The 25,680-nt window shown below is 41.8% G+C and overlaps 2 protein-coding genes across 3 annotated transcripts; both read right to left on the reverse strand.

Annotated features, from left to right (window-relative positions):
* Positions 1-714: 714 nt before the first annotated feature.
* On the reverse strand, positions 715-7,061 carry SYF2 (SYF2 pre-mRNA splicing factor). The gene is made up of 7 exons (XM_005895928.3): positions 6,910-7,061; positions 6,580-6,690; positions 5,020-5,145; positions 4,496-4,613; positions 4,089-4,179; positions 2,864-2,962; positions 715-2,078 (listed from the first exon to the last, which is right to left on the reverse strand). The coding sequence occupies exons 1-7, from the start codon at positions 6,934-6,936 to the stop codon at positions 1,913-1,915; spliced, it is 738 nt and encodes a 245-aa protein (XP_005895990.1). The 5' UTR covers positions 6,937-7,061; the 3' UTR covers positions 715-1,912.
* A 13,203-nt stretch (positions 7,062-20,264) lies between these two features.
* On the reverse strand, positions 20,265-24,345 carry RSRP1 (arginine and serine rich protein 1). 2 transcript variants are annotated; one of them, XM_070383121.1, is made up of 5 exons: positions 24,268-24,345; positions 23,398-23,936; positions 22,641-22,792; positions 21,320-21,403; positions 20,265-20,733 (listed from the first exon to the last, which is right to left on the reverse strand). In XM_070383121.1, exons 2-5 carry the CDS (start codon positions 23,882-23,884, stop codon positions 20,614-20,616), a joined length of 843 nt encoding a protein of 280 aa, XP_070239222.1. In that variant the 5' UTR covers positions 23,885-23,936; positions 24,268-24,345; the 3' UTR covers positions 20,265-20,613. The 2 variants fall into 2 exon arrangements, with proteins under 2 accessions (XP_070239222.1, XP_005895914.1); XM_005895852.3 differs by having other exon boundaries at positions 24,164-24,321.
* Positions 24,346-25,680: the final 1,335 nt, after the last annotated feature.

Here is a 25,680-nt window from a genome sequence, read left to right on the forward strand (position 1 = left end):
TGGAGAAGACTCTTGAGAGTCCCTTGGCCTGCAAGGAGATCCAATCAGTCCATTCTAAAGGAGATCAGTCCTGGGTGTTCTTTGGAAGGACTAATGGCTAAAGCTGAAACTCCAATACTTTGGCCACCTCATGCAAAGAGTTGATTCATTGGAAAAACGGGGTTGGGGGCAGGAGGAGAAGGGGACAGAGGATGAGATGGCTGGATGGCATCACCAACTCGATGGACATGAGTTTGGGTGAGCTCCGGGAGTTGGTGACGGACAGGGAGGCCTGGCATGCTGTGATTCATGGGGTTGCAAAGAGTTGGACACAACTGAGCGACTGAACTGAACCAACCTATACTGGAAAATAATCTCCAAAAAATGTGTATAACTCAATCATCTTGCTGTGCATCTGAAACATTATAAGTCAACTATACTTCAATAAGAAATATACATATTAAGAAAAATATATATATTTATTTTCAGAGGTAGCATCCAGGCTGTGGTCAGACCTAACTGCACAGAGATTAAATGCTAGAAGATAAAATAAGAGCAGAAATAGAAAGTACTACATAAATTTTAAAAGGGAATAAGCATCAGTGGTTATTAATTATAACTACTAAAGCTGAAGTTTTTGTGAAATTTTCTTGAGTTTCAGGTTTTTCTTAATTTGGAATGTTCTAATTAGGTACTTAGCATTTTTATCAACACACAGAAAAAATTATACCGATCTTTTACTCTTTAGTTTTATTAAAATAGGACTATTATTGCGATAATAGCATTGTAGTCTTTTTTTAATCTTTCAGATAGTGAAATATTTATAGATGAAATTATACATTTAGTATTTGCTTCAAAATAACATGAGAGTTATAGAAAGTGAATAGAAATGAAGATGAAACAAAGATTGGCATAAGTTGGTAATTATTAAAGACAGGCACTGAATTATTGTAGGACTCATTGTACTATTCTGACCACGTTTGCAATGGAAGCATGTGTGTGTATATTTACGTAAATATAAATGTATAAATACAAATACTCATTTTATTTATTGGCTGTGCTGAGTCTTTGCTGAGGCATATGGGTTTCTCCAGTTGCAGGGCATGGGCTTGTGGGATCTTGGAAAAGGAAAGGGCAACCCACTCCAGTGTTTTCACCTGGAAAATCCCACGGACGTAGGACACTCACAGGCTACAGTCCATAGGGTCTCAAAGAGTCAGACATGACTGAAGTGACTCAGAATGTGGGATCTTGGTTCCCCAAGCAGGGATTAAACCCAGGAAGGCGGACTCTTAACCACTGGACCACCAGGGAAGTCCCCAGATACGTGTTTTAAATGATACAATGCTTAGTAGGGACTCTCATCCACAAGATAGCTCCTTTCCAAAAGGGAACTACATCTGGCCACTGTTTACAGGAGGACAATTCCACTTCCTGAACTTGGTCCTAAGCAGCCCTCTATGGAGACAGCTGCTCCTGCCCTCCAGCAGCCACTGTCGTCTCCTCATCACCATCCTTAGCTATGGAGTCCACAACCCCGCATGGTTCCCAAGTCCAGTTCTAGATTTTATCAAATTCATCAAAATACTCAAAGTAACAAGGACTACACTTACATACGCTACCAGCATTCCTTAAACCCAAAATGCTTCAAAGATTCGTCATACACACTTAAAATACATAGAAAAATAATAGAATTTATACAAAGTAGATTTTTACAAAACAAGTACATTACAAGAAATATATCTTATATCCAAGCACAAAAAATGTGGAAATATACATGAAGTATACATTTAAGAAAAAACATTTATTTTTAAATGCTGGGTGGGAGGGCACAAACGGAGCTCTAGTTTACAGTGTAACTCTGAAGAGAACTTCAATTTGCTAGCAGAAATTTTCACTCTATTCTCAAGCTTCTAAACAGTTCCTGATGGGATTAGACGGCTGTTCCTCTTTCCAAATTCTGCTTAATTTCAGCTGTATATTTCCCATAGAATCTTTCTGCCTTCTTGTTGAATTTAGCATTCCTTTCATTAATGTAGTCAATATCTGCATCATCATTATAAGGACGTCTCCGGCTGTATTTGTCTCGTTTTTCAATTCTGGGAGAAGAAAATAAATTTCACAACTGCTTTCCTTTTTGGTATTAATAAAACATGACAAAAAAAAAATCAGTACACTTAAACTAGCACACTTTGGGGAGGGGGAAGCCCAGTTTTCATCAAGATGAAGTTGAAACTGCCAATTAACAGCATATCCCTGGGTATGAACCATGAAATTCAGTAAATACAAACAAATCTGCAGAATGCTTCTAAAAGAACAATGATGCACTGCCAGGAACTGGATACATGAAGTAAAGGAAATGATTGTAACAGTAATTATATTATTAATTAATAATTATAATAAATATAATTATATTAATAACCACAGCTAATATGAACAGAGTATATAGTATGTACTAGACACTAATCTTAATACTGAAGTGTATGAGCTCCTATAAATTAAATTCATTTTGCTCTGCCTGATCAATATCAGGAAAAACAACCCTATCAGTATTAAGAAACACAAATATGTAAGTTTACTAGAACATTTATACTTCTTTAAATCAAAGAGTGCCATGGTTGTTAAAGTAGAATTAAGAATAATTTCTTTAAGAGAATAATTTTATTTATAATTTTCAATTATAATAACTCAATTCCATCAATATTTTACATCTTCATTCCAAATCAAATGGATTCAATTCATACTTGCTCTCTGTCCCCAATACCACTAGAGATGCAAGGTCAGACATGAGCGAGTAGAACATCTATCTTAATTCATTCCAAGCACGTTATGTCCATTTTTTCACGAAACATTTAATGAGATGGCTGCTGTATGGAGTACTCACTGTTTTTCCAGGTCTAGGACCATCCTGTCGATTTCCTCTGTGGAAGGCACATGTGTCCCATGAAGAAGACTGTTGGACGTTGGGAAAAACTCTTCTCCACTGAAAAGACAGCAACATGGTCTTGGAGTAACACTGCAAGTGCTCCACATTTTCAGGCTAAACTACCATTCATGAAGAGAGATAAAATACCTAAATGTCTTTACTGTGGGATCCTATCTCATCTTTTTTAAAAAAACAAGAGAAAAGATACAGAATTGTAAAGGATGAAAGTTAAGAAATCACCTAGTTCAACACCTTCATTCTACAGATGAAAGAGCCAAGGGTCAGAGGTTAAAGGACTTGCTTCCAGCTTCAGGTTCTCTTTCCACTACAGCAGGCCAGCAAATTCCAGCCTCTTGTTTACAGAAACAGTTTTACTGGGACACAGTCCACCCATCTGTCTAGGACTACTCTATGGCTGCTTTCACATGACAAGGGCAGAGTGGAGTAGCTGTGACAGAGCCCAGATAGCCTATAAGCCTAAAATATTCACTCTCTGGTCCTTTACAGCAGTTCACCTATCCTGGCACTAAAGCATTCTATGTCGCAAAATATGAGTAACTACGGTAATCTCTCAACACCCAGTTGCAGAATGCCTAGCTAGCAAGATAATCATGTGGTTAGCTTAACTGCTGTGGATGAGCAGTAAACAGTGTCATCAAGACCTGAAACTATCCTTATACAGTTGTTGAGCATTTCTCTGGTGGTCCAGTGGTTAAAAATCTACCTGCCAGTGCCGGGGACACAGGTTTGATCCCTGGTCCAGGGAGATGCCACATGCCACAGAGCAACTAACCCCATGCCCCGTAACTGCTGAGGCCCACATGCTCCAGGGCCCATGTGGGGCAACTGCTGTGCCTGAGTGCTGCAGTTAACGAAGCCGGTGCACCAAGAGCCTGCGATCCACAGGAGAAGCCACCGCAGCGAGAAGCCCACACACCTCAACGGAGAGTAGCTTCAATGGACAGTAACTCCCACTTGCTGTAACCAGAGAAAGCCCACATGCAACAAAGACCCAGCACAGCCAAGAAACAGCAACAACAACAACAAAACCCAGCTATTGCTAATCCATACCTAAGCACTACAGTGTGTATTTATGTATATATGTTTATGTAAACACACAAGTTTTAATACATCAATACCACTTCAGGATGAAACTGGACTTGCATTAATCCTGTCAACTTACTGCTTTTCTCTCAGTCTCTCATATGTTTCCATGTCTGGTTTGATCTGTTTGGTCAGCCGATGATACTGGCGAAGCTGGGCAGCAGCATAATCTAAAAGTAAAATGAGAATTGGAAATGATATATTACCTTATTTGATCATTACTATTCAGAGAAAAATCAAAATTATTAGCATAGCCTGTATCCTGAAGATCCTGACCAACAGGCTTTAATTTTAGCCCTGAATAAAGGAATCCAGCTGATTCAACTAGAGCCTTTTTCACTTCTGCCATATATGATGTATTTGTATTTTTCTTAGGAGTATAAGTCTATTACAGAATATTCCATGAAGAGGCATATCCTTTCTTAAAACCAGAAACACTGAAGGCATGCTTATCTCAGAGGCCTATTCAATAAAGTTCAGTCTTACCCGAAAATCCCAGGTCGGGGTTTTTCCTCCTCTTTTTTCTCTCCCATCTTTCTGCATCTTCTGCACTGATTTCTAGCAACTTCACTTTCTCATAGTCTTCCCCTCTCGCTGCACATTCCTAAATGAAAGGGAAAAAAGCTAATGCTTGCCCTTATGATACAAGCAATTATTTGAACTATTTTAAGTGAATATAAAGCAATACATTTAAAATAACCATTACTATGTGAAGGAAAAATTTGCTTATCTGCTACTATATAAGAAGTGAATACATCAATCTAAAAAATAATAATTATTCAACATTTATCCAGTGTCAGACCCTCTCTTAAATGTTCCAAATGCACTGACTCATTTAATTCATAATTAACTCAAGTAATTATTACAGATCCCATTTTACAGATGAGAAAACACAATCACAGGGAGATTAAATTACTTGCCCAAAGTGTGGCAGCTGATAAAGAGCTTTTTTTTACTATCTCAATACAATAGAACAGACCACTTATGAGGACAGCAGAGCAGTTCCTAACCTTTTTCTTTTCTTCTTCCTGTAGTTCCCATTCCAAACGAGCCTTTTTGGCTTCCCAATTTGCAGGTAACTTAAGTCTTTTATCTTCTTCAACAACTTCCTGGTGATTTAATTTACGAGCTTCATTCTAAAACCATAAACACAAAAAGGTTGTTGGCTGAAACATAAAAATAAATCCAAACAAATTTTCACCACTTTAAACAAGGCCAAGTAGGCACATTAACAAGGGACTCCATTTATCCTAAAAGCAAGAGAACCATCAAAGGATTTTAAGCAAGGTCTTACATTTGTATACAGTCAAGAAATGTGTTGAGCTGTACTGGTGTGCTATTCCAGATGCCTGGAGGTTAATGTCTCACATTATGAAAAAAAAAATATTCTACTTTCAATTCCCTTTTAATCCTAATTCAAGGAAGAAGCCTCAATTTGAAGCTTGCGCTTTAATACCTATCATAGTATCTCTAACCTTTCCCAAGTACTCTGCTCTTTAGATATTTTAGCAGTTTACCTTATGGCAAGTGAAAGGCACTCCCCATTTAAATTACTGTATGAAGAGTCTGTTTTAAAATAAATTTAACTGCATAAACCAAAACAAGTATACTATCTCAGGGACACCTTAAGTTAGATGTTTGTTGGGTCACAGGCTGGAGGCAGTTAGTCCAGGAAGATGTGTCTCTTAATATCCAACCCCATGTTCTTTACACAGTCCCTCCAAGTAAATAGGTAAGTGTGTTTGATTCTGTATCAAATTTTTCTGGGTAAAGAAACAGACTTCTCTCAACCTGTCATTCCTGCCATCCAGACACCAAGAACACACGTGTGGTCAAAGCTGAATGTGCTACACAGAAGGAAACAGCAAACCACAGGGAACTGGAGACATTTCAGTGAAAAGGTTAACACCTACTTACAGAATTTGAGTCTATATCGGGTGACTGCAGGAAGCTCTGGCTTAGGCAGGATCAGAAAGTCAGGGCATACTCTGATTGTTTTTATGAACATACTTAAGTTTTTATACGGGAGGCAGGAGTAAGGGAGTGAGGCTAGTGCTATATTTACCACTGGTCTTAGCAGAAGACGGTGCTGTGGGGTCATTTCTGTGGTTTGTATCGCTGTGCATTTGTCACACTGTGGTAGTCTGAGTCTGGGTGAGGATTTTGTGAAACCATGGCCGAGCTATCAGTCAGGACCCTTTGAGTTGAAACAGTCAAGAGCTGCTTTTTTGTTTCTTGGCTCCAACTGCAGCCAGCTGTTTGCTGGACTCATCCCTGATATGAATTCCTTTCCTTTGCATGTGTTCCCTCTGTTTGGAAGAGCTTACTGGGGTCATACTGCAGAGAGGCTGTTAGTGAGAGACCCCCCAAACTCGAAAAAAGGTTTGGAGAAAGTGTGTCCGTTTCCAAAAGTGACTCCAATGTGCTGCCAGGTTGAGAACCACTGGGACAGAACTTTCATCCAGCTCTGCTGATCTGTCACACGCACAGGTGAGCCTTCCTCTTCCCTCCACAAATGTGCACGGGCCTGGCCAGGTGACAAGTGTCAGGTGGCCTCCAGGACAACTCACCCGCTTCAGGTGCAGCTCCCGGAATTTGCGCAGTCTCTGTTCGCGCTTCTGGGAGGCCAGCTCCTCGGCTCCTGCGGGAGGCTGTTGCTCCTCTGCTCCACCCACCGGCACCTATACGAAAGAGGAGAGGCCGAGTAAGGGCCGGTTAGGCTTCTCCCGGTCAGCCCAGGTGAGTCCCCGCGGGCTGGGCCAGGCGCTCATCGCCGATCCTGGCCCCACATTATTTGCGCCTTCCTGACCCGGCACACAAGCACTTCCTCCACTTCTCGCCCCTGCTGCCCTCAGAACCCTCCCCAACTAAGAACCCTAGATAGAACCAGCCGCACGTACCTTCTCGGTAAGAGTCGCAGCCGCCATCTCAAGCTTTCCTTTCCCACTTCCGGAAACAACATCCAACACTTCCGCCGACCTTTGGACTGTCGCGTCAATACATAATAATAGCCTACCATAAACCCCGCCTCTTCCGTCAGCCTCAGGAATTTAGGGCCAATCCCTGCCCCTTTAGGCAGTGAGACATTTTCAATTGGGCAGAGTATTGCGCAGCTGCAAAAGGCCGTAGAGGAGGGGCGCAGCGGGGGCAGGGACGGGGGCAGGGGCGCGGCGGGGCGGGGCAGGGGCGGGGCAGGGGCGGGGGCAGGGCGGGGCGCGGCGGGGCGGGGCGCGGCGGGCGGGGCGGGGCGCGGCGGGGCGCGGCGGGCGCGGCGGGCGCGGCGGGCGCGGCGGGGCGGGGGCGCGGCGCGGGGCGGCGGGGCGGGGCGGGGCGGGGCGCGGGGCGGGCGCAGCGGGGCGGGGCGGGCGGCGGGCGGGCGGGGCGGGCGCGCGGCGGGGCGGGCGGGGCAGGAGTGTTTCGGTAGCCGGCGTGTGGCGGAGCATAGCCAAGCTAGAGGAGTCTTGTGGAAAGTTACCTCAACTGTGTACCTCACCCTTAAGCGGAAAGTGTTTTCCCTTCAGCGCTTAGACTGAAGGTCAGTTCCTCCAAAGCAGGTCTTCCCCTGACTACCTTGTCTCGCGTAGACCCTTAGTACTGTCGTATGGCACCATTTTCATTCTCTTCAATGTATGTAAGAGATTTTTCAAGTCTTTAATTTTTCGTTTCCCCCCAACGATGTTGAAAATCGATGGGATGCAGGAGAGCAGGGCGCATCCATTCTGTTCGTTCCAACATGCTCAACGGGGAAACTGCGCCAGAATTAATAATAGTGCCAAAAAGTTAATATAATTCAGTAAAGTGCTGGATTAAAGTTCTGGAGAAGGAAATGGCACTCCATTACTCTTGCCTGGAAAATCCCATGGACGGAGGAGCCTGGTAGGCTGCAGTCAATGGGGTCGCGAAGAGTCGGACACGACTGAGCGACTTCACTTTCACTAAGGTGCTGGATACAAGAGGTCAGGGAAACCTAGCGTGCAGCAGTCCATGGGTTTGCAAAGAGGGGGACACGACTTAGCCACAACAACAACAACAAAGGTGCTGGATACAAGAGAAATGCATGAAAATATTTTTTTTTCTTCAACCATTAATTAGATGTGGAAATGAAAAAGTAGTCCGCTAAAAGAGAGATACTGTATAAGATTTAAACAGTAACATGAGGAAAACTACAAAATAGTTTTAAGTTAAAAAACTTAAATCTCAGTAAGTGATTAAGGATTTTCTGGTTGGAAGACAAAAGAAAAATGTATTATCACAAAGAAGTATCTCCAAAAAGTGTAAATGTTATTTAATCAGAATCTCAGTGGATTGTTTTTATTTTAGAGATGGAAATATGACAAAAATCTCAAAGTTCAATGACACACTATTATTGGTGAGCCTGTGAAGAAACATGAATTACTATATGGCTGGTAGTGTAACGGACCAGGCAGGGCTCTTGGACTCTTTTAATCAATAGCAAGTGGTAAGAGGCCAGATGAATTCAACCAAAGCATTATTGGAAATCTTGCTGCGTAAGGGGTAAGTGAAGACAAGTAACAGGTACACTTCCTGGCTCCCTGAAGTGGGGAGGGCTGAAGTGAAGTTGAAAGTCCCTCATTCGTGACTGACTCTTTGCAACCCAATGGACTATGGCACCCATGGAATTCTCTAGGCCAGAATACTGGGGTGGGTAGCCTTTCATTTCTCCAAGGGATCTTCCCAACCCAGGGGTCGAACCCAGGTCTACCTCTTTGCAAGGAGATTCTTTACGAGCTGAGTCACAGGGAAGCCCAAGAATACCGGAGTGGGTAGCCTATCCCTTCTCCAGTGGATCTTCATGACCCAAGAATCAAATCCAAGTCTCCTGCATTGCAGGAGAATTCTTTATCAACTGAACTCAGAGAAACCCTGATGATGAAAAGGGCATCTTTTCTTGGTGTTAGTTCTAGAAGGTCTTTTGGTCCTCATAGACTCGTTCAACTTCAGCTTCTTTGGCATTACTGATTGGGGCATAGACTTGCATTACTGTGATACTGAATGGTTAGTTTAGGAAACAAACAGAAATCATTCTGTCATTTTTGAGATTGCACTCAAGTACTGCATTTCAGAGTCTTGCTGACTATGAGGTCTACTCCATTTCTTCTAAGGGATTCTTGCCCACAATAGCAGATACAATAGTCATCTGAATTAAATTTGCCATTCCAGTGCATTTTAGTTCACTGATTCCTAAAATGTCAGTGTTCACTCTTGCCATCTCCTGTTTGACCACTTCCAATTTACCGTGATTCATGGACCTAAAATTGCAGGTTCCTATGCAATATTGTTCTTTATACCATCAGTTTAGCTCAGTCGCTCAGTCATATCCGATTCTTTGTGACCCCCATGGACTGTAGCATGCCAGGCCTCCCTGTCCATCACCAACACCTGGAGCTTACCAAACTCATGTCCATTGAGTCGATGATGCCATCCAACCATCTCATCCTCTGTCATCCCCTTCTTCTCTTGCCTTCAGTCTTTCCCAGCATCAGGGTCTTTCCCAATGAGTCAGCTCTTCGCATCAGGTGGCCAAAGTATTGGAGTTTCAGCTTCAAAATCAGTCCTTCCAATGAACACTCAGGACTGATCACCTTTAGGATGAACTGGTTGGATCTCCTTGCAGTCCAAGGGACTCTCAAGAGTCTTCTCCAACACCACAGTTCAAAAGCATCAATTCTTTGGCACTCAGCTTTCCTTATAGTCCAACTCTCACATCCATACATGACTACTACTAAAAACCATAGCCTTGACTAACGGATCTTTGCTGGCAAAGTAACATCTCTGCTTTTTAATATGCTATCTAGGTTGGTCATAAATTTCCTTCCAAGGAGTAAGCATCTTTTAATTTCATGGCTGCAGTGATTTTGGAGCCCAAAAAAATAAAGTCTGCCAGTGTTTTCACTGTTTCCCCATCTATTTACCGTGAAGTGATGGGACCAGATGCCATAATCTTAGTTTTCTGAATGTTGAGGTTTTAGCCAACTTTTTACTCTCCTCTCTCACATTTGATAGTACTGTTAACTTTAAAAAGTAAACTGCAAGAACAATGCTCATTGGACATATATCCTTGCAGGGTACTTTTCTAAATATATTGCTTTCAGTCTTAACTCAGAACAAAAAAGCAAGCAGCTTTGGATTTCGCCTTGATAATCCCATAGACAGAGGAGCCTGGTAGGCGTGCAGGCCATGGGGTCGCTAAAAGTCGGACACAACTGAGCGACTTCACTTTCACTTTTCACTTTCCTGCATTGGAGAAGGAAATGGCAACCCACTCCAGTGTTCTTGCCTGGAGAATCCCAGGGACGGGGGACCCTGGTGAGTTGCCATCTATGGGGTCGCACAGAGCCAGACACGACTGAAGTGACTGAGCATTAGCATAGGTTTCTACAGAATTAAAAAATGAAACAAATATAGCTGGAGATGTCATTATACATTAATGAAAGGAATGCTAAATTCAACAAGAAGGCAGAAAGATTCTATGAGAAATCTACAGCTGAAATTAACTTAGAAAGAGGGAACAGCTGTTTAATCTCCTTCAGGAACTGTTTTGACTGCCAAATTGTACCAGTTAATCAGGACACCCTTTTATAACTTGTAAAGATGTGTCCTACAAATGACTGTATTTTCATACTTACATATTTATTAACTTGTTTCAGAAAAATCTTGTCTTGGATTTGTGTTTTAGGTGTGTACTTAATGTGTGTACTCTGCTAGGCTTAAAATTCTTAGATACAAACCCAAGTCATCATCATCATCATGACTTGAAATTTCTCATGTTTGACTTGACCTAGAGTTCAACTCGGAGAAGGCAATGGCACCCCACTCCAGTACTCTTGCCTGGAAAATCCCATGGACGGAGGAGCCTGGTAGGCTGCAGTCCATGGGGCCGCACAGAGTCGGACACGACTGAAGCGACTTAGCAGCAGCAGCAGGGTTCAACTTGGGAACTTCAGATGCTAAATTGGCACTAATTCTTCTTGTAAGCTATGGTAGGTAGTGAAAGAAAGGCAATAGAAATTCCTACTGGAAATTCACCTTAACTTTCCCCATCCCCTCATCCGCCCAGAGCAGTCAGTTAACAAGTTCTTGCCTCTCTCATATTCTACTCCATGGCCCAGGTACATGTATGGGGCAAGTATGGACGGTAAGAGACTGATTCTCCAATGGCATTTTGTAAATATGCCATCCTTCAAAATGCAAATATTCCTTCGAAGAATGTAAGTTAAAATACTTGGTCAAAGAATTATTACAATATATATAATACAATCCATTTTTTTAAGGCTAACTGGAATTCTAACCTTATTCCAATTGGTTTTAGGATATTTGATTTTAGTAGTAATTATACATACATACACGGGAAACACAAGACAGAAGACTGTGTGTCCCATGAAAGTGAAGATTATTTATTCCATGTCATGTGAATAAAAACATTAACTAGGATTGAGATCAGTAAATTGGGCAATGCTTACAGATAAACGAGTAGGAAAATATGATTTAGCTAATGATGGACATATAGATGGCTATATAAGTGCTATTAATAAAGGTATATTCAATGTACTGTGAATAGGGAAATTGTAACACTATGGTACATTCATACAATTAAAGAATGAGATAGATCTACAATGAAGAGATGCTCTTATCTATATAAAGAGGGGTTTGTCCAGGCATAAAAAAATCTAGGATGTATATCATACTATTTACAGTGATTGCCTCTGGAGAATGGGAACAGAAGTGGTAATTTTACTTAGAGTAATTTTTTAACTTAATTTGACACAAATGCACACCCATGCAGCCCAATCTTATCAATAGTAATGAAATGAGTTTTTTGTTCTCCAGTATTTTCAAAGAAACATTTAATACATTTCAACTAAGGGAAAAGGAAGTGAGGGAAAAATTAATAGGTTTCATAGACATGATACTGACCTGGGTTTAAAAGACAAAAAGGATTTCTACAGAGGAGAGAAGCACTCCTAAGAGCCAACCAAAAATCAGATGTCAGTATGATCTTTGAAGGTGACTGGGTGCATGATTAAAGTCACTAATTCAAACAGGCAATACTGTAATAAGCTCAGTATAGGAAAGGTTCATTTTGAAGCACTGAGGCAAGCATTGCAAACTGGAATTCAGAAAATTGCTAATCCTGTTAGTAGATGATAGTTAAAGGCAGAATGGAGAAAACTGGCAACAGAGGTTAAAGGAGTAGGCCAAGGATAGAATCCAACAGTGAGCAAAGGACAGAGAGCCACTGCAGACAATAGAAGAGGTCAAAGACAAATGTATAGCAATCTGCCTGAATGACAGAAAAATTTGAGAAAGGACTCCATAAGGAAATAGTGAAAAGTGAGCCCTCATAAGAACAAGTTTTATTTCACTAGGTAAACTTGATGTTTCAGCAAAGAAAACCAAAGGACAGCATGCTGTAGTTAGTTCAGTAAGCTAGACTTCTCTAGGGAAAAAAAAAAAAGCAAAGTATTACAGACCTGAGGGCTTTCCTGGTGGCTCAGAGGTCAAGAACCCACCTGCCAATGCAGGTGACATGGGTTCCATCTCTGGGCTGGGAAGATCCCCTGGAGAAGGAAATGGCAACCTACTCCAGTATTCTTGCCTGGGAAATCCCATGGACAACGGAACCTGGTGGGCTACATACAGTCCATGGGGTCATAAAAGAGTTGGATGTGACTTAGTGACTAAACACTAGTATTACAGACCTGAACCTAACATCTAGGGCTGTGCTTTTCCTAAGCACGGTAGCCATCTACCATATGTGACTAGCTACCAGTTGAAATGTGGCTAGGGCAAACTGAGGTGTGCTTTGAGTGTAAAATACACACTGAATCACACCACCTTACCAAAAAAAGGTAGGAAATCACCTCTTTTTACATTAAATGTTGAAATATTTTTAAATATACTGGGATAAAAAATGAATGGACCTCTTTAATCTTTTTCATTGAGGCTCTCCTTTATATTGGACAGCACTGAATCTAGTCTCTTGGTACAATTTCTCACTGTCAGCACCTGCTTGCTATTTGTTCACAGTTCATAACATGGTTTATCACACCTAGGCAACTGCATCCCACTTACATAAAGACAGTCTGGGAATACGCAGCTATCTTTTGTTATAAAGCTTAGAAGAGACTGAACATGGTAGTCATGGCCACACCCAAACAAGGTCAAGTTAAAGACTGACAGGACTTCATGGGATGATTATGAAAAAATGGAGCAAGTATATTCTTTTCAGCATTAGGAGTTAGGAGTATTAGTCGCTCAGTAGTGTCTAACTCTTTGTGACCCCATGGACTGTAGCCCACCAGGCTTTTTTGCCCACAGAATTCTCCAGGCAAGAATACTAGAGTGGCTAGCCATATCCTTCTTCAGGGGATCTTCCCTACCCAGGGATCCAACCCAGGTCTCCTGAATTACAGGCAGATTCTTAATCATCTGAGCCACCAGGAAAGCCCTCTTTTCAGCATACTTGGTAGTAAAAAGAAAATAAGCCAAGATATTTGGGTCATGGTGGAGAGTTCTGACAAAATGTGGTCCACTGGAGAAGGGAATGGCAAACCACTTCAGTATTCTTGCCTTGAGAACCCTATGAACAGTATGGAAAGGCAAAAAGATATCACACTGAAAGATGAACTCCCCAGGTCCATAAGTGCCCAATATGCTATTGGAGAAGAGCAGAGAAATAGCTCCAGGAGGAATGAGGAGGCTGAGCCAAAGCAAAAACAATACCCAGTTGTGGGTGGGTCTGGTGGTGGAAGTCAAGTCTGATGCTGTAAAGAACAATATTGCATAGGAACCTGGAATGTTAAGTCCATGAATCAAGGTAAATTGGAAGTGGTCAAACAGGAAATGGCAAGAGTGAATATTGACATTATAGCAATCCGTGAACTAAAATGGACTGAAATGGGCAAATTTAATTCAGATGATCACTGTATCTACTACTGTGGGCAAGAATCCCTTAAAAGAAATGGAGTAGCCCTCAAAGTCAACAAGAGACCAAAATGCAGTACTTGGATACAACCTCAAAAACGACAGAATGATCTTTGTTCGTTTCCAAAGCAAACCATTCAATATCACAGTAACCCAAGTCTATGGCCCAACCACTAATGCCGAAGAAGCTGAACAGTTCTATGAAGACCTACAAGACCTTCTACAAGAAGTAGAATTTCTACAAGACCTTTAGAACTAACACCAAAAAAAGATGTCCTTTTCATCATAGGGAACTAGAAGGCAAAAGTAGGAAGTCAAGAGATACCTGGAGTTAACAGGCAAGTTTGGCCTTGGAGTACAAAATGAAGCAGGGCAAAGGCTAACAGAGTTTTTGCCAAGAGAACACACTGGTCATAGCAAACACACTATTCCAACAACACAAGTACACATGTATACCACCAGATGGTCAATACTGAAATCAGATTGATTATATTCTTTGCAGTCAAACACGGAGAGGCTCTGTACAATCAGCAAAAACAAGACCAGGAGCTGACTTTAGCTCAGATCATGAATTCTTTATTGCAAAAGCTGACTTTAGCTCAGATCATGAACTCTTTATTGCAAAATTCAGACTTAAATTGAAGAAAGTAGGAAAAACCACTAGACCATTCAGGTATGACCTAAATCAAATCTTAGATTATATAGTGGAAGTGACAAATAGATTTAACAAATTAGATCTGATAGAGTGCCTGAAGAACTAGGGACAGAGGTTCATAACATTGTACAGGTGGTGGTGATCAAAACCATCACCAAGAAATGTAAAAAGGCAAAATGGTTGTCTGAAGAGGCCTTAAAAATAGTGGAGAAGAGAGAGAACCTAAAGGCAAAGGAGAAAAGGAAAGATATATCCATCTGAATGCAGAGTTCCAAAGAATAGCAAGGAGAGATAAGAAAGCCTTCCTAAGTGAACAATACACAGAATACACAGAACTATATAAAAAAGATCTTCATGACCCAGATAACCACGATGGTGTGATCATTCACCTAGAGCCAGACATCCCGGAATGTGAAGCAAGTGGGCCTTAAGAAGCATCACGACGAACAAAACTAGTGGAGCTGATGGAATTCCAGCTATTTCAGGTCCTAAAAGATGATGCTGTTAAAAGTGCTGTACTCAATATGCCGGCAAATTTGGAAAACTCAGCGGTGGCCACAGGACTGGAAAAGGTCAGTTTTCATTCCAAACCAAAAGAAAAGCAATGCCAAAGATTGTTCAAACTACCACACAATTGCACTCATTTCACATGCTAGCAAAGTAACGCTTAGAATCTTTCTCCATGCTAGGCTTCATCAGTACGTGAACTGTGAACTTGGAGATGTTCAAGCTGGATTTAGAAAAGGCAGAGGAACCAGAGATCAAATGGCCAACATCCAATGGATCATAGAAGCAGCAAAAGAATTCCAGACAAAGATCTATTTATGTTTCATTGGCTACGCCAAAGACTTTGACTGTGTGGATCACAGCAAACTGTGGAAAATTCTTAAAGAGATGGCAATACCATTCCCTGGTACTCCCACCTTACCTGCCTGCTGAGAAATCAGTATGCAGGTCACGAATCAACAGTTAGAATTGAACATGGAACAACGGACTGATTGAAAATTGGCAAAGTACTACATCAAGGCTGTATATTGTTGCCCTGTTTAACTTATATGCATAGTACATCATGTGAAATGCCAGGGTGGATGAAGCACAAGTTGGAATCAAGATTTCCAGGAGAAGTATCAGTAACCTCAGATATGCAAATGACACCATCCTTAGGCAGCAAAGAGGAACTAAAGAGCCTCTTGATGAAGGTGAAAGAGTGAAAAAGCTGGCTTAAAACTCAACATTCAAAAACCTAAGATCATGGGTTAGGAAGATCCCCTGGAGAAGGGCATGGCAACCCACTCCAGTATTCTTGCCTGAATAATCCCATGGACAGAGGGGCCTGGTGGGCTACAGTCCATAGGTCACAAAGAGTAAGACATGACTGAAGCAACTAAGCACAGCACAAGATCATGGCATCTAGTCCCATCACTTCATGGCAAACAAGTGGGAAAACAATGGAAACAGTGGCTGACTTTATTTTTCTAGGCTCCAAAATCACTGCAGATGGTGACTGCACCCATTTAATTAAAAGACACTTGCTCCTTGAAAAGTTGTGACCAACCTAGACAGCATACTAAAAAGCAGAGACATTACTTTGCCAACAAAGGTCTGTCTAGTCAAAGCTATGGTTTTTCCAGTAGTCATGTATGGATGTGAGAGTTGGACCATAAAGGCTCAGCACTGAAGAATTGATGCTTTTGAACTGTGGTGTTGGAGAGGACACTTCAGAGTCTCTTGGACTGCAAGATCAAACCAGTCAATCCTACAGGAAATCAATTCTGAATATTCATTGGAAGCACTGATGCTGAAGCTGAAGCTCCAATACTGGCCACCTAATGTGAAGAACTGACTCACTGGAAAAGACCCTGCTGCTGGGAAAGATTGAAGGTAGAAGGGGACAACAGAGGACCAGATGGTTGGATAACATCACAGACTCAATGAACATGAGTTTGAGCAAGTTCTGGGAGATGCTGAAGGACAGGGAAGCCTGGCATGCTGCAGCCCACGGGGTTGCAAAAGGTCGGACAAGACTAAGCGACTGAACAAGGCTGAAAGGTAAGATCACTGCAGAAGGAAACTCAGAAGTGGCACACGTCCATAGTAACAGATTTGGCTAATCTGTTATATAGGAGGATTGGTTAAAGAGGTTACATGACTTGTATACTTAGCTATTAAAGGCTGTATTTGAACACAAATCACAATCAAAGCAGGTGCCTTTCTGTCACCAGCTAAGTGAAGGTGAAAAGTATCGTAGCATTTTGTCATCAGTTCATTGCAAAAGTTTCCCTTACAAAGAATACCTTGGGGAGTTCTGTAACCTTGCTAAGGATATACCAACAAATTATACTAACTGGGTGTTCATGTTATCCACATTTTTAAAAAATTACAAACCCTAAAACCAATCCTGTTTTCTTGTACTTTGATGTAACTAGGCCAGTCTATTGATATTCTCAGGTCTCCTTAGAATAAAAATGAACCTACTATTTAAACTCTCATAAATTAGAAGCAAATTACCCTCCCAATAACCACTGTTAAACTAAGTGGAAAAGAAACATTTTTTTTCACCCAGAAAAACTTTCTCCCAGGAAATTCCTTGTTCACATCAAGTGCTGCTGGCTTAAAGGATGAGAATGTGACCAAGACTACCTAAAAGATAGTAACAAATTTGATGTCCAGGGACATATATACCCAAGTCTTTGCACATTTACATTTTTAATAGGGTCAAATTTAACAGCAGCTCTTATCCAATACAATATTCTACACAGAAATATTTATTATCTGCACTTTGCAATAAATTAAAATTCAGTTCTAGGCTCCCAGTTCAAGATGGCAGACTAGGATGTACACTCATCTCTTCCTGCAAGAGCATCAAAATCACAACTAGCTGTTGACCAACCATTGACAAGAGGATGGTGGTACCCACCAAAAAGATACCCCATATCAAAGACAAAGAAGCCACAGCGAGATGGTAGGAGGGGCGCAATCACGATAAACTCCATACCTGCCAGGTGGGTGAACAAACTGGAGAACAGTAATACTGAATTAGTTCTCCCACTGTTGTGAAGGTTCTGGACCACACCTCAGACTTTCCAGGCTGCGGATCCAACAAAGGGACTGGGAATCCCTAGGAAATCTGGCCTTGAAGGGGATTTGATTACAGGATTTCCACAGGACTGGGAAACAGACTGCAATCTTGGAGGGCACAAACAAAATGTTGCATGCACCAAGACCCAGAGAAAAGGAGCAGTGACCCAAAAGGAGAGCTGAACCAAAACCACCTTGGTTGGGAGGGTGTCCTGCAGAGATGTGAGTCAGCAGGGGCTCACCACAAGAACAGGGGTACTGGCAGCAGCAGTTCAGAAAGTTACCCCTTGGCATAAGCCCTCTTGGAGGTCGCCATTAATCCAAAGAGCCCTAACAGGGAGGAAGTCCAACCTCACCCATCAACCAATAACTGTATTAAAGCTTTACTGTGCAAGAAGGCCCTGCCCACCACACTAAGACCATTTTTTCCCACGCCAGTCCCTCTCATCAGGAAGCTTACTCAAGCCTCTTAGCCTCCTCCAGCAGGCAGACAGAAGCATGAAGAACCACAGTTTCACAAGAGCTAGAACAAAAACCACATTATTCAAAGTTAATCAGCATGAAAAAGCAGTTATATCCCAGAGGAAGGGACAAGATAAAACCCAAGAAAAACCATTAAATAAAGTGGATAGGCAACCTTCCAAAAAAAAAAAAGAATAATGATACTGAAAATGACCCAGGATCTTGAGAAAACAATGAAGATGCAAAAAAAAAAAAAACATTTACCAAAGACCAAAAAGAATTAAAGAACAAACAGTGAATAATGTGCTAGAAGGAATCAATAGAATAACTGAGGCAGAAGAACGGATAAATGACCTGGAGGACAGAATGGTGGAAATCACTGCCACAGAACAGAATATAGAAAAAAAGAATGAAAAAGAATGAAGACAGCCTAAGAGACCCTCTGGGACATTAAATGCACCAACATTTGCATTATAGGGGTCCCAGAAGGAGAGATAGTACCTAAAAAAATATAGTAACTGAAAACTTCCCAAACAAGGGAAAGGGAATAGTCAACCAAGTCCAGGAAGCACAAACAGTCCCAGGCAGGATAAACCCGAGGAGGAGCATACCAATACCATGACATAGTAATCAAATGGACAAAACTTAATGACAGAGATAAAGTATTAAAAACTTTATTGTTTTTAATAAAGTATCGAAAAACAACAAATAACATACAAGAGAACTCCTCAGGTTATCAGCTGATTTCTCAACAGACACTCTACAAGCCAAAAAGGAATGGCAAGATATATTTATCAAGTGATGAAAGGGTAGAAGCTACAACCAAGAATACGTCTACCTGGCAAGACTCTCATTCAGATTTGATGGAGCAGCTTTCCAGACAAGCAAAAGAGAATTCAGAACCACTAAAACAGCTTTATAACAAATGCTAAAGGAAGTTCTCTAGGCAGGAAACAAACAAATAAAAAAGACCTACAGAAAATAAACCCAAAACAATTAAGAAATTGGTAACTGGATCATACATATCGATAATTACCTTAAATGTAAATGGATTAAACACATCAACCAACCAGACTGGCCGGATGGATGAAAACACATGTATGCACTTTCACTTATCTCATCACTTTGACTCCCTCAAACTGTATGATTTTATATTGTTAATCATGTTCCCATTATGACTTACAATTGTAATCATCTTTTACTTTTTGTCTGGCTATTGATTGTGAAACTGATAAACACCTTTTATTACCGTAATTATGTAACTAGTACTCCCTAATACATTGTATCACCAAAAAAATTCAGTTCCTCAGTCATTCTAGTCAACTTCCAAAATAGTCAAAAGCACACACGGGGCTTGTGGCTGTCTTAACGGGATGTGCACGTAAATACTGGATAGCACAGCTTTAGTTAATACAGTATTACATCCCACTTGAGGATCTCCACTATCTTTTTAAATTTAATTGAATTTAATTTTAATTTTAATTTAAATTCAAACATTTATGCAATTAGTCAAATGCTTGGAGAGACCATCTAAAAATGGCTTAAATCTTTCTAGTTCTGGTATCCACTACTATAGTAACAGGAGAAATTACAAAAGTCTGTAGCTAATGTTTAAACCAACTGTCCAGATCTTGAGTGTAACACTCATTTTTTTTACATGCTTAGTTAAGTTCCTTCTCAGCTATAATAAGAAGCATTCAAGAATTTCAAATCAATGAATATTTATTAAAACATGATAGAAAAAAACAAATGCAACTAAAGCCTCTGTTTTCTAGCTCACTGACCAACTCCACTTCAACCTCTGAGTTTCCTGCCCTGATGCTCAGTTCAGGACAACATTATGCTAATATTAAGTCTTTAAGGCCAAAATTTTCAGATTTTAATGAGTATCTACATCAACAGGAAACACGGTTGTGATTCAATTTCTAATTCAGATCTGGGGTAGAAACTTGAGGTTCAACATTTCTCACGAACTCCCAGGTGAGGTCACTGAGCCCTATGGTATCAATCCATGGATTTGGATCTGGGAACAGGAAGGTTTTAAAGGAGATACTACCTCATTCTTCTTCATTAAATAAAAACCCATTATGTAAAATATACACAATCAAGAGAGACTAAAATAATAAAAACAAATTTATTAACAAAATGTTTACAACACAAACAGTTCAATTACTGTTTGCTTTTAAAAATTTCACTTCTACATAACATCCATATTATATAAAACATCTAGAAGTATAAATATACAAGAATCCCACCTGTGTGTAACCTGCGGTCCATTTGTGCTATCTCCCATCTGTAAGAGAAATCTAAATCATTATTTAAATTAAGTATTTACATATTTTTGTGTTGTCATTTGTAATTGCAAAACCACCACTAAATGGTTCACAAGAATGGAATAATGCTAGAAACACAAACTTGCAAAAAAAAAAAGTGCATTTCAGGCAACCTTAGCTGTTGGTTTTTTTTAGACAGGTATCCATAGTCCATACGGACTTTTCTTCTTATCTATTTTTGGGTATCCTGAAGAATTCTCTTCAGCAATAGCTTTAGCTGATTTCTGAAGCATAGGCTTTGCTACAGAATTCTGAAAGAAAACAAATTCTTAAGTCAGCTTCCCAAACACATATATTATATATTTAAAATATCACATTAAATAAAAGACACCAACCAAATGCAAAGCCATGGACCTCACTTGCAACTTGATTCCATCAAACTGTTAAGCCAAGACACTAGTAGGGGAAATCAGATACGTGCAAAGCATACTGCAATAGGGAGATATTAAGATAGTTTTGAAATTTTATTAAGCCTTTAGCTGATTATTCTAATCATAGGATATTCTGAGATTTTAAAATATTACAACAATCAAAAAGGACAAAGGGAACAGTTAAAAGGGGAAAACGCTGAAACTGAGAATGTGCATATTAGAGTAGGAACCTATTGGTCACTTGTGAGGACCACACAAAAAAAAAAGTATTAAAAATTCTATTTAGTGGCTTAGTAGCCCTCATATGTTCTTGCCTGGAGAATCCCAGGGATGGGGGAGCCTGGTGGGCTGCTGTCTACGGGGTCACACAGATTCGGACACGACTGAAGCAACTTAGCAGCCGCAGCAGTGACAGAAATACATTCCAAGTCTAGTTTTTGAGTGATCAATGCTTAGATATACTTACGTTAGAGCTAAAAGTGATGCTTTTTTGCTGATAAGACTTTTCATTGGCATTTTTTGTTCCATCTTCTGTTAACGTGTCTGATAGCTAGACAGGTAAAAGAAAGTAAATTTTAGAAGTGATACCCTTGTAGGTATAAAAAGCAGTCCAATTGTATTATAAATTTACTTGTAGAGACATAAATCAAGTTTGATCTAACCAATCAACATCCTAAAATAACAGTACTTTTGTTAAGTTTTTCCCATAAAATTGATTCAATGATTTAAGACACCTTTCTCCATAAAGCAGTATTGTTATGTATCCCTCTGATCTAAATTCAAGTAACTATGAAAATAAAATCATACCAAAATATACCTAGTTGCAAAAGAACTAAGGCATTTGCCCATCCAGTTGGGTACCTAATCACCTGAAAAATCAACTCAACTCTTATTTGTCCACCACTAATGCTTAGGCAAACCCACATCTGAGTCTGCATGATAGGAGATAACCCATTGTTCTTATGTTAACTGAGTGTATTAATTCCTAATTATTGTAAACTTTTAAAGCTATGCATTTTATGCTGCACATTTCTGGAGAATTATAATAAACTTATCTGCAAATGAAGCAGGCCTCTTCTTCTGTAATCTCTCAAAACATCTGGAATATATTGCATATATTATGAAAGGGACATCTGTATCAGATGCCCCGCCATTACAAAGTACACTTTCATTTAAAAATTGTCTTTAGTATCTTATCCAAATGGTGCTTGTCCCAAATTCTAGCATGCATCGGAATCTACCAACAAAAAACTAAGCTTTCAAGTGTCAACATAGACTTCAAATTAGTTTAACCTCTGATGCTTTTGCGCATGTATCAATTACCAACAGACTTTCTTCATCAATGTCTGGAGACCACATTCATGATTTCTATAAGACAGAAATAAAGCAGATAAACTATACTGTATGTTGAGTACAGAATCTGTGGGAACATAACCCTGCAAATGAGAATTACAGATACTCTATAAAAAACTAGCTAGAAAAACTTGGTAACTACAAAGACATCAAAGTGCCAGCTACAATTATGGAAGTAATCAGGATTATGGCAATTGAAAACAAAGGTCATTAGTCTCCCACTTTCATGGGAAAGACCCTATCTAATATTGTCAGGTCTGTTATTTAAATTATATTAGCTAGCCATTCCAAGAAACAGTCTAGGGTAAATGAAATAAAAATGGATAATCAGCTCTTTCTGGTAGTAGTCTTCTGAAGAGCTTCTTTATTTTAATATTAAGTTTAAGTTTAGAGATGAAGTTTGAGATTATTTTTAAAATAAACAAAATACTTACCTCAGACTTTGCACCATTAGTCAGTACAGCTGTTTCCTGGTTTCTTTCTTTAGATACAGGAACACTTCTGAGACTAGCTGGCAAGTCAAAGTTGGCTGTTCCTAATGCTTTTGCTGCATTGGCTTTGGCTATTTCTAACAGCTCCATTCGATCTACAAAAAGAAACACAAAATGTTCGTTTATCCGGTATCATTTCTCCAAAAAAACTCAAAATCAAAGTGTTCTTACACTAGTAACATAAAGATATTTAAACAGTATCTCCACGTATAAAATATATTTCTATTTATGGAAAGAGAATTCTACCTCTTTTGTTTAGAAAAGTAAGCTTCCCTCAATAATCAAAGGAAAGGAAAAGTGAAGTCGCTCAGTCGTGTCTGACTCTTTGCGACCCCATGGACTGTAGCCTACCAGGCTCCTCTGTCCATGGGATTTTCCAGGCAATAGTACTGGAGTGGATTGCCATTTCCTTCTCCAGGGGATCTTCCGACCCAGGGATCGAACCCAGGTCTCCCGCATTATAGACAGACGCTTTACCGTCTGAGCCACCAATAATCAAAGCTTGGTCAATAAATCAGTAGCATTTTGAGAGCTGGTCCACCCAGAACTGCCCTCCACCAAGCCATTTAATGCACGGTGTTAAGCTCTAGGAGGAAAGAAAGTGGTCCATTTTAAAACTGGGTGCCAACCGTACCGGAGTCTTAACTATTAACCCGCTGGGGTCCTTCCTCTTTCCCCGAAGGCCTCTCCAAAGACTCACCTTTCTCACTCAAGCGAAAGGGGGTTGGGCTCCGCGACCTGCTCCGGGATCGCCCCCTCCAGCTTCTGCGCTCCTCGGGGTAGACGGTGCGGCCGAAGCCGTAGTAGCGGCGGCCTCGCGCGATGGCGTAGGCACTCCGGTAATACAAGCGGCCGCGGGAGCGGCTGCGGGACCGGTAGGACCTCCGAGTGGAGCCGGAGTGCCTCTCCCGGTACCGGCGGCTGCGGGAACGCGAGTGGCTCCGCGAGTAAGAGCGCGAGTAGCGCCGGTACCTCCTCTGGTGGCGCCTTCGGGAGCGAGACCTGGAGCGGCTCCTCCGCCCGGGCGGGCTGCGGCTCCGGGACCACGACCGGCTCGAGACGCTGGAACGGGACGGAGAGCGGCTCCCGGAGGCCGACGACGGCTGGCTGCATGAGCCCGACCGCGAGGACGAGGGCGAGGCCTTGGGCGGCGAACCCGACCACAGGTCGTTCACGTAACTGGACATCTCGGCCGGCAGCTAACTCTTCTACGAGTATCCCTTGCCAGAAACTCAGTTCCTAAAAACAAACGAGAAAAGAAAAAAAGGTTAAGTTCCGGAAGTGAGTTGCAAGGGCGGCCCCAGGTCGAGGAGAAAATTAACCTCCTGGCCTCTAGGCAGTGGCGCCGCCTGCGGCCGGCCTTCCCGCCCGGCCACCCTCCATCCCCCACCCGCGGGGCTCACACAGGCCCGGGAACACACACGTCTTGAGGTACTGACGGGGCACCCTGTCACCAGAAGACCCACCACAGGCCGTCGATGCCTCACTCAATGAGAGAAAGGCCCAACGCACGCCTTCCTGGAGAAGCTAAGGACGAAGAGGTTGTCACTGTTCTTCCCCAAACGATTACCGAAACCCTCCAGATCAGACGTCCCGACACGATTTGAACAGGGCGACGGCAGACGCGTCTAAAATACCAGGAGCTGGCGCTCGGCGCGTGCGCAGAGACGTTGCGTGGTGGGCGTGGCTCTTCTCGTCCAACTGGCGGTCTCCTCTCTGCCCGCCCAGCCCCACCCTCCGCCTCGCCCATTGGCCTCTGGGATGCGCATGCGCGGGCACGCCTTCGCGCCATCCGGATATCAGCCGCTGGTTGTTTGGGTTTTCCGCTGTACGTGGGGCAAAATGAGCCGCTGGTTGTTTGGGTTTTCCGCTGTACGTGGGGCAAAATGAGGCAGCATCGTGCGGGATACACTAGTCGCTGGGGCTTGATGCCCGGCCGTTGACTGGGGCGTGGTCTCCTTTTCTGGGAAGCTGCAGGCTCGGGCTGTGCCTCCCGGGACCCTTATTGGCCACTCCCTCCTGACCCGTGTCCGGAAGGTGGGCCGCCCTCCTGAGACGTCACGGAAAGCGTGTCATTGCATGCATTGTCTTAGTAAATGTGTCTTGGCTAGAAAAAGTAAGAAAGGTAAAAACAGACTGCAGAGATACCCATAGCTGACCTTTAATTTACTGAAGGTTCAGAATGACGTCTGAGATTATTCCAGTTATAATTTTGGTGCTAGGGATTAAACACTGATGACTTTTATTTCCAAGAATGTATAAGTAGGATACATTTTAGACATCAGTTTAGTCGCTCAGTCGTGTCCGACTCTGCGACCCCATGGACTGCAGCATGCCAGACCTCCCTGTCCATCACCAACTCCTGAAGTTCATTCAAACTCATGTCCATTGAGTCGGTAATGCCATCCAGCCATCTCATCTTCTGTCCTCTTCTCCTCCCACCTTCAATCTTTACCAACATCGGGGTTTTTTCCAATGAGTCAGTTCTTCACATCAGGTGGCCAGAGTATTGGAGCTTCAGCTTCAGCATCAGTCCTTCGATGAATATTCAGGACTGATCTCCTTTAGGATGCACTGGTTGGATCTCCTTGCAGTCCAAGGAACTCTCAAGAGTCTTCCCCAACACCACAGTTCAAAAGCATCAATTCTTTGGCTCTCAGCTTTCGTTACAGTCCAACTCTCACATCTGTACATGACTACTGGAAAAACCATAGCTTTGACTAGATGAACCTTTGTTGGCAAAGCAATGTCTCTGCTTTTTAACATGCTATCTAGGTTGGTCATAGCTGTCCTTCCAAGGAATAAGCATCTTTTAATTTCATGGCTGCAATCACCATCTGCAGTGATTTTGGAGCCCCCAAAAATAAAGTCTGACACTGTTTCCAGTGTTTCCCCTCTATTTGCCATGAAGTGATGGGACCAGATGCCATGATCTTAGTTTTCTGAATGTTGAGCTTTAAGCCAACTTTTTCACTCTCCTCTT

The sequence above is a fragment of the Bos mutus genome, chromosome 2 (assembly GCF_027580195.1).
Source record: "Bos mutus isolate GX-2022 chromosome 2, NWIPB_WYAK_1.1, whole genome shotgun sequence".
Taxonomy (NCBI): domain Eukaryota; kingdom Metazoa; phylum Chordata; class Mammalia; order Artiodactyla; family Bovidae; genus Bos; species Bos mutus.

Bases quoted from the DNA above. Each gene is read 5' to 3' on its own strand.
- RSRP1 (XM_070383121.1), bottom strand. From the start codon at position 23,884: ATGTCCAGTTACGTGAACGACCTGTGGTCGGGTTCGCCGCCCAAGGCC. The intron at 22,793-23,397 runs GTGAGTCTTTGG...TTCTTTTTGTAG, and splicing joins CTTTCGCTTGAGTGAGAAAG to ATCGAATGGAGCTGTTAGAA. The intron at 20,734-21,319 runs GTAAGTATATCT...GTTTTCTTTCAG, and splicing joins GCATCACTTTTAGCTCTAAC to AATTCTGTAGCAAAGCCTAT.
- SYF2 (XM_005895928.3), bottom strand. From the start codon at position 6,936: ATGGCGGCTGCGACTCTTACCGAGAAG. The intron at 5,146-6,579 runs GTGAGTTGTCCT...TTATGGTTTTAG, and splicing joins GGGAGCTGCACCTGAAGCGG to AATGAAGCTCGTAAATTAAA. The intron at 2,963-4,088 runs GTAAGTTGACAG...CTGTCTTTTCAG, and splicing joins GAGAGACTGAGAGAAAAGCA to TGGAGAAGAGTTTTTCCCAA.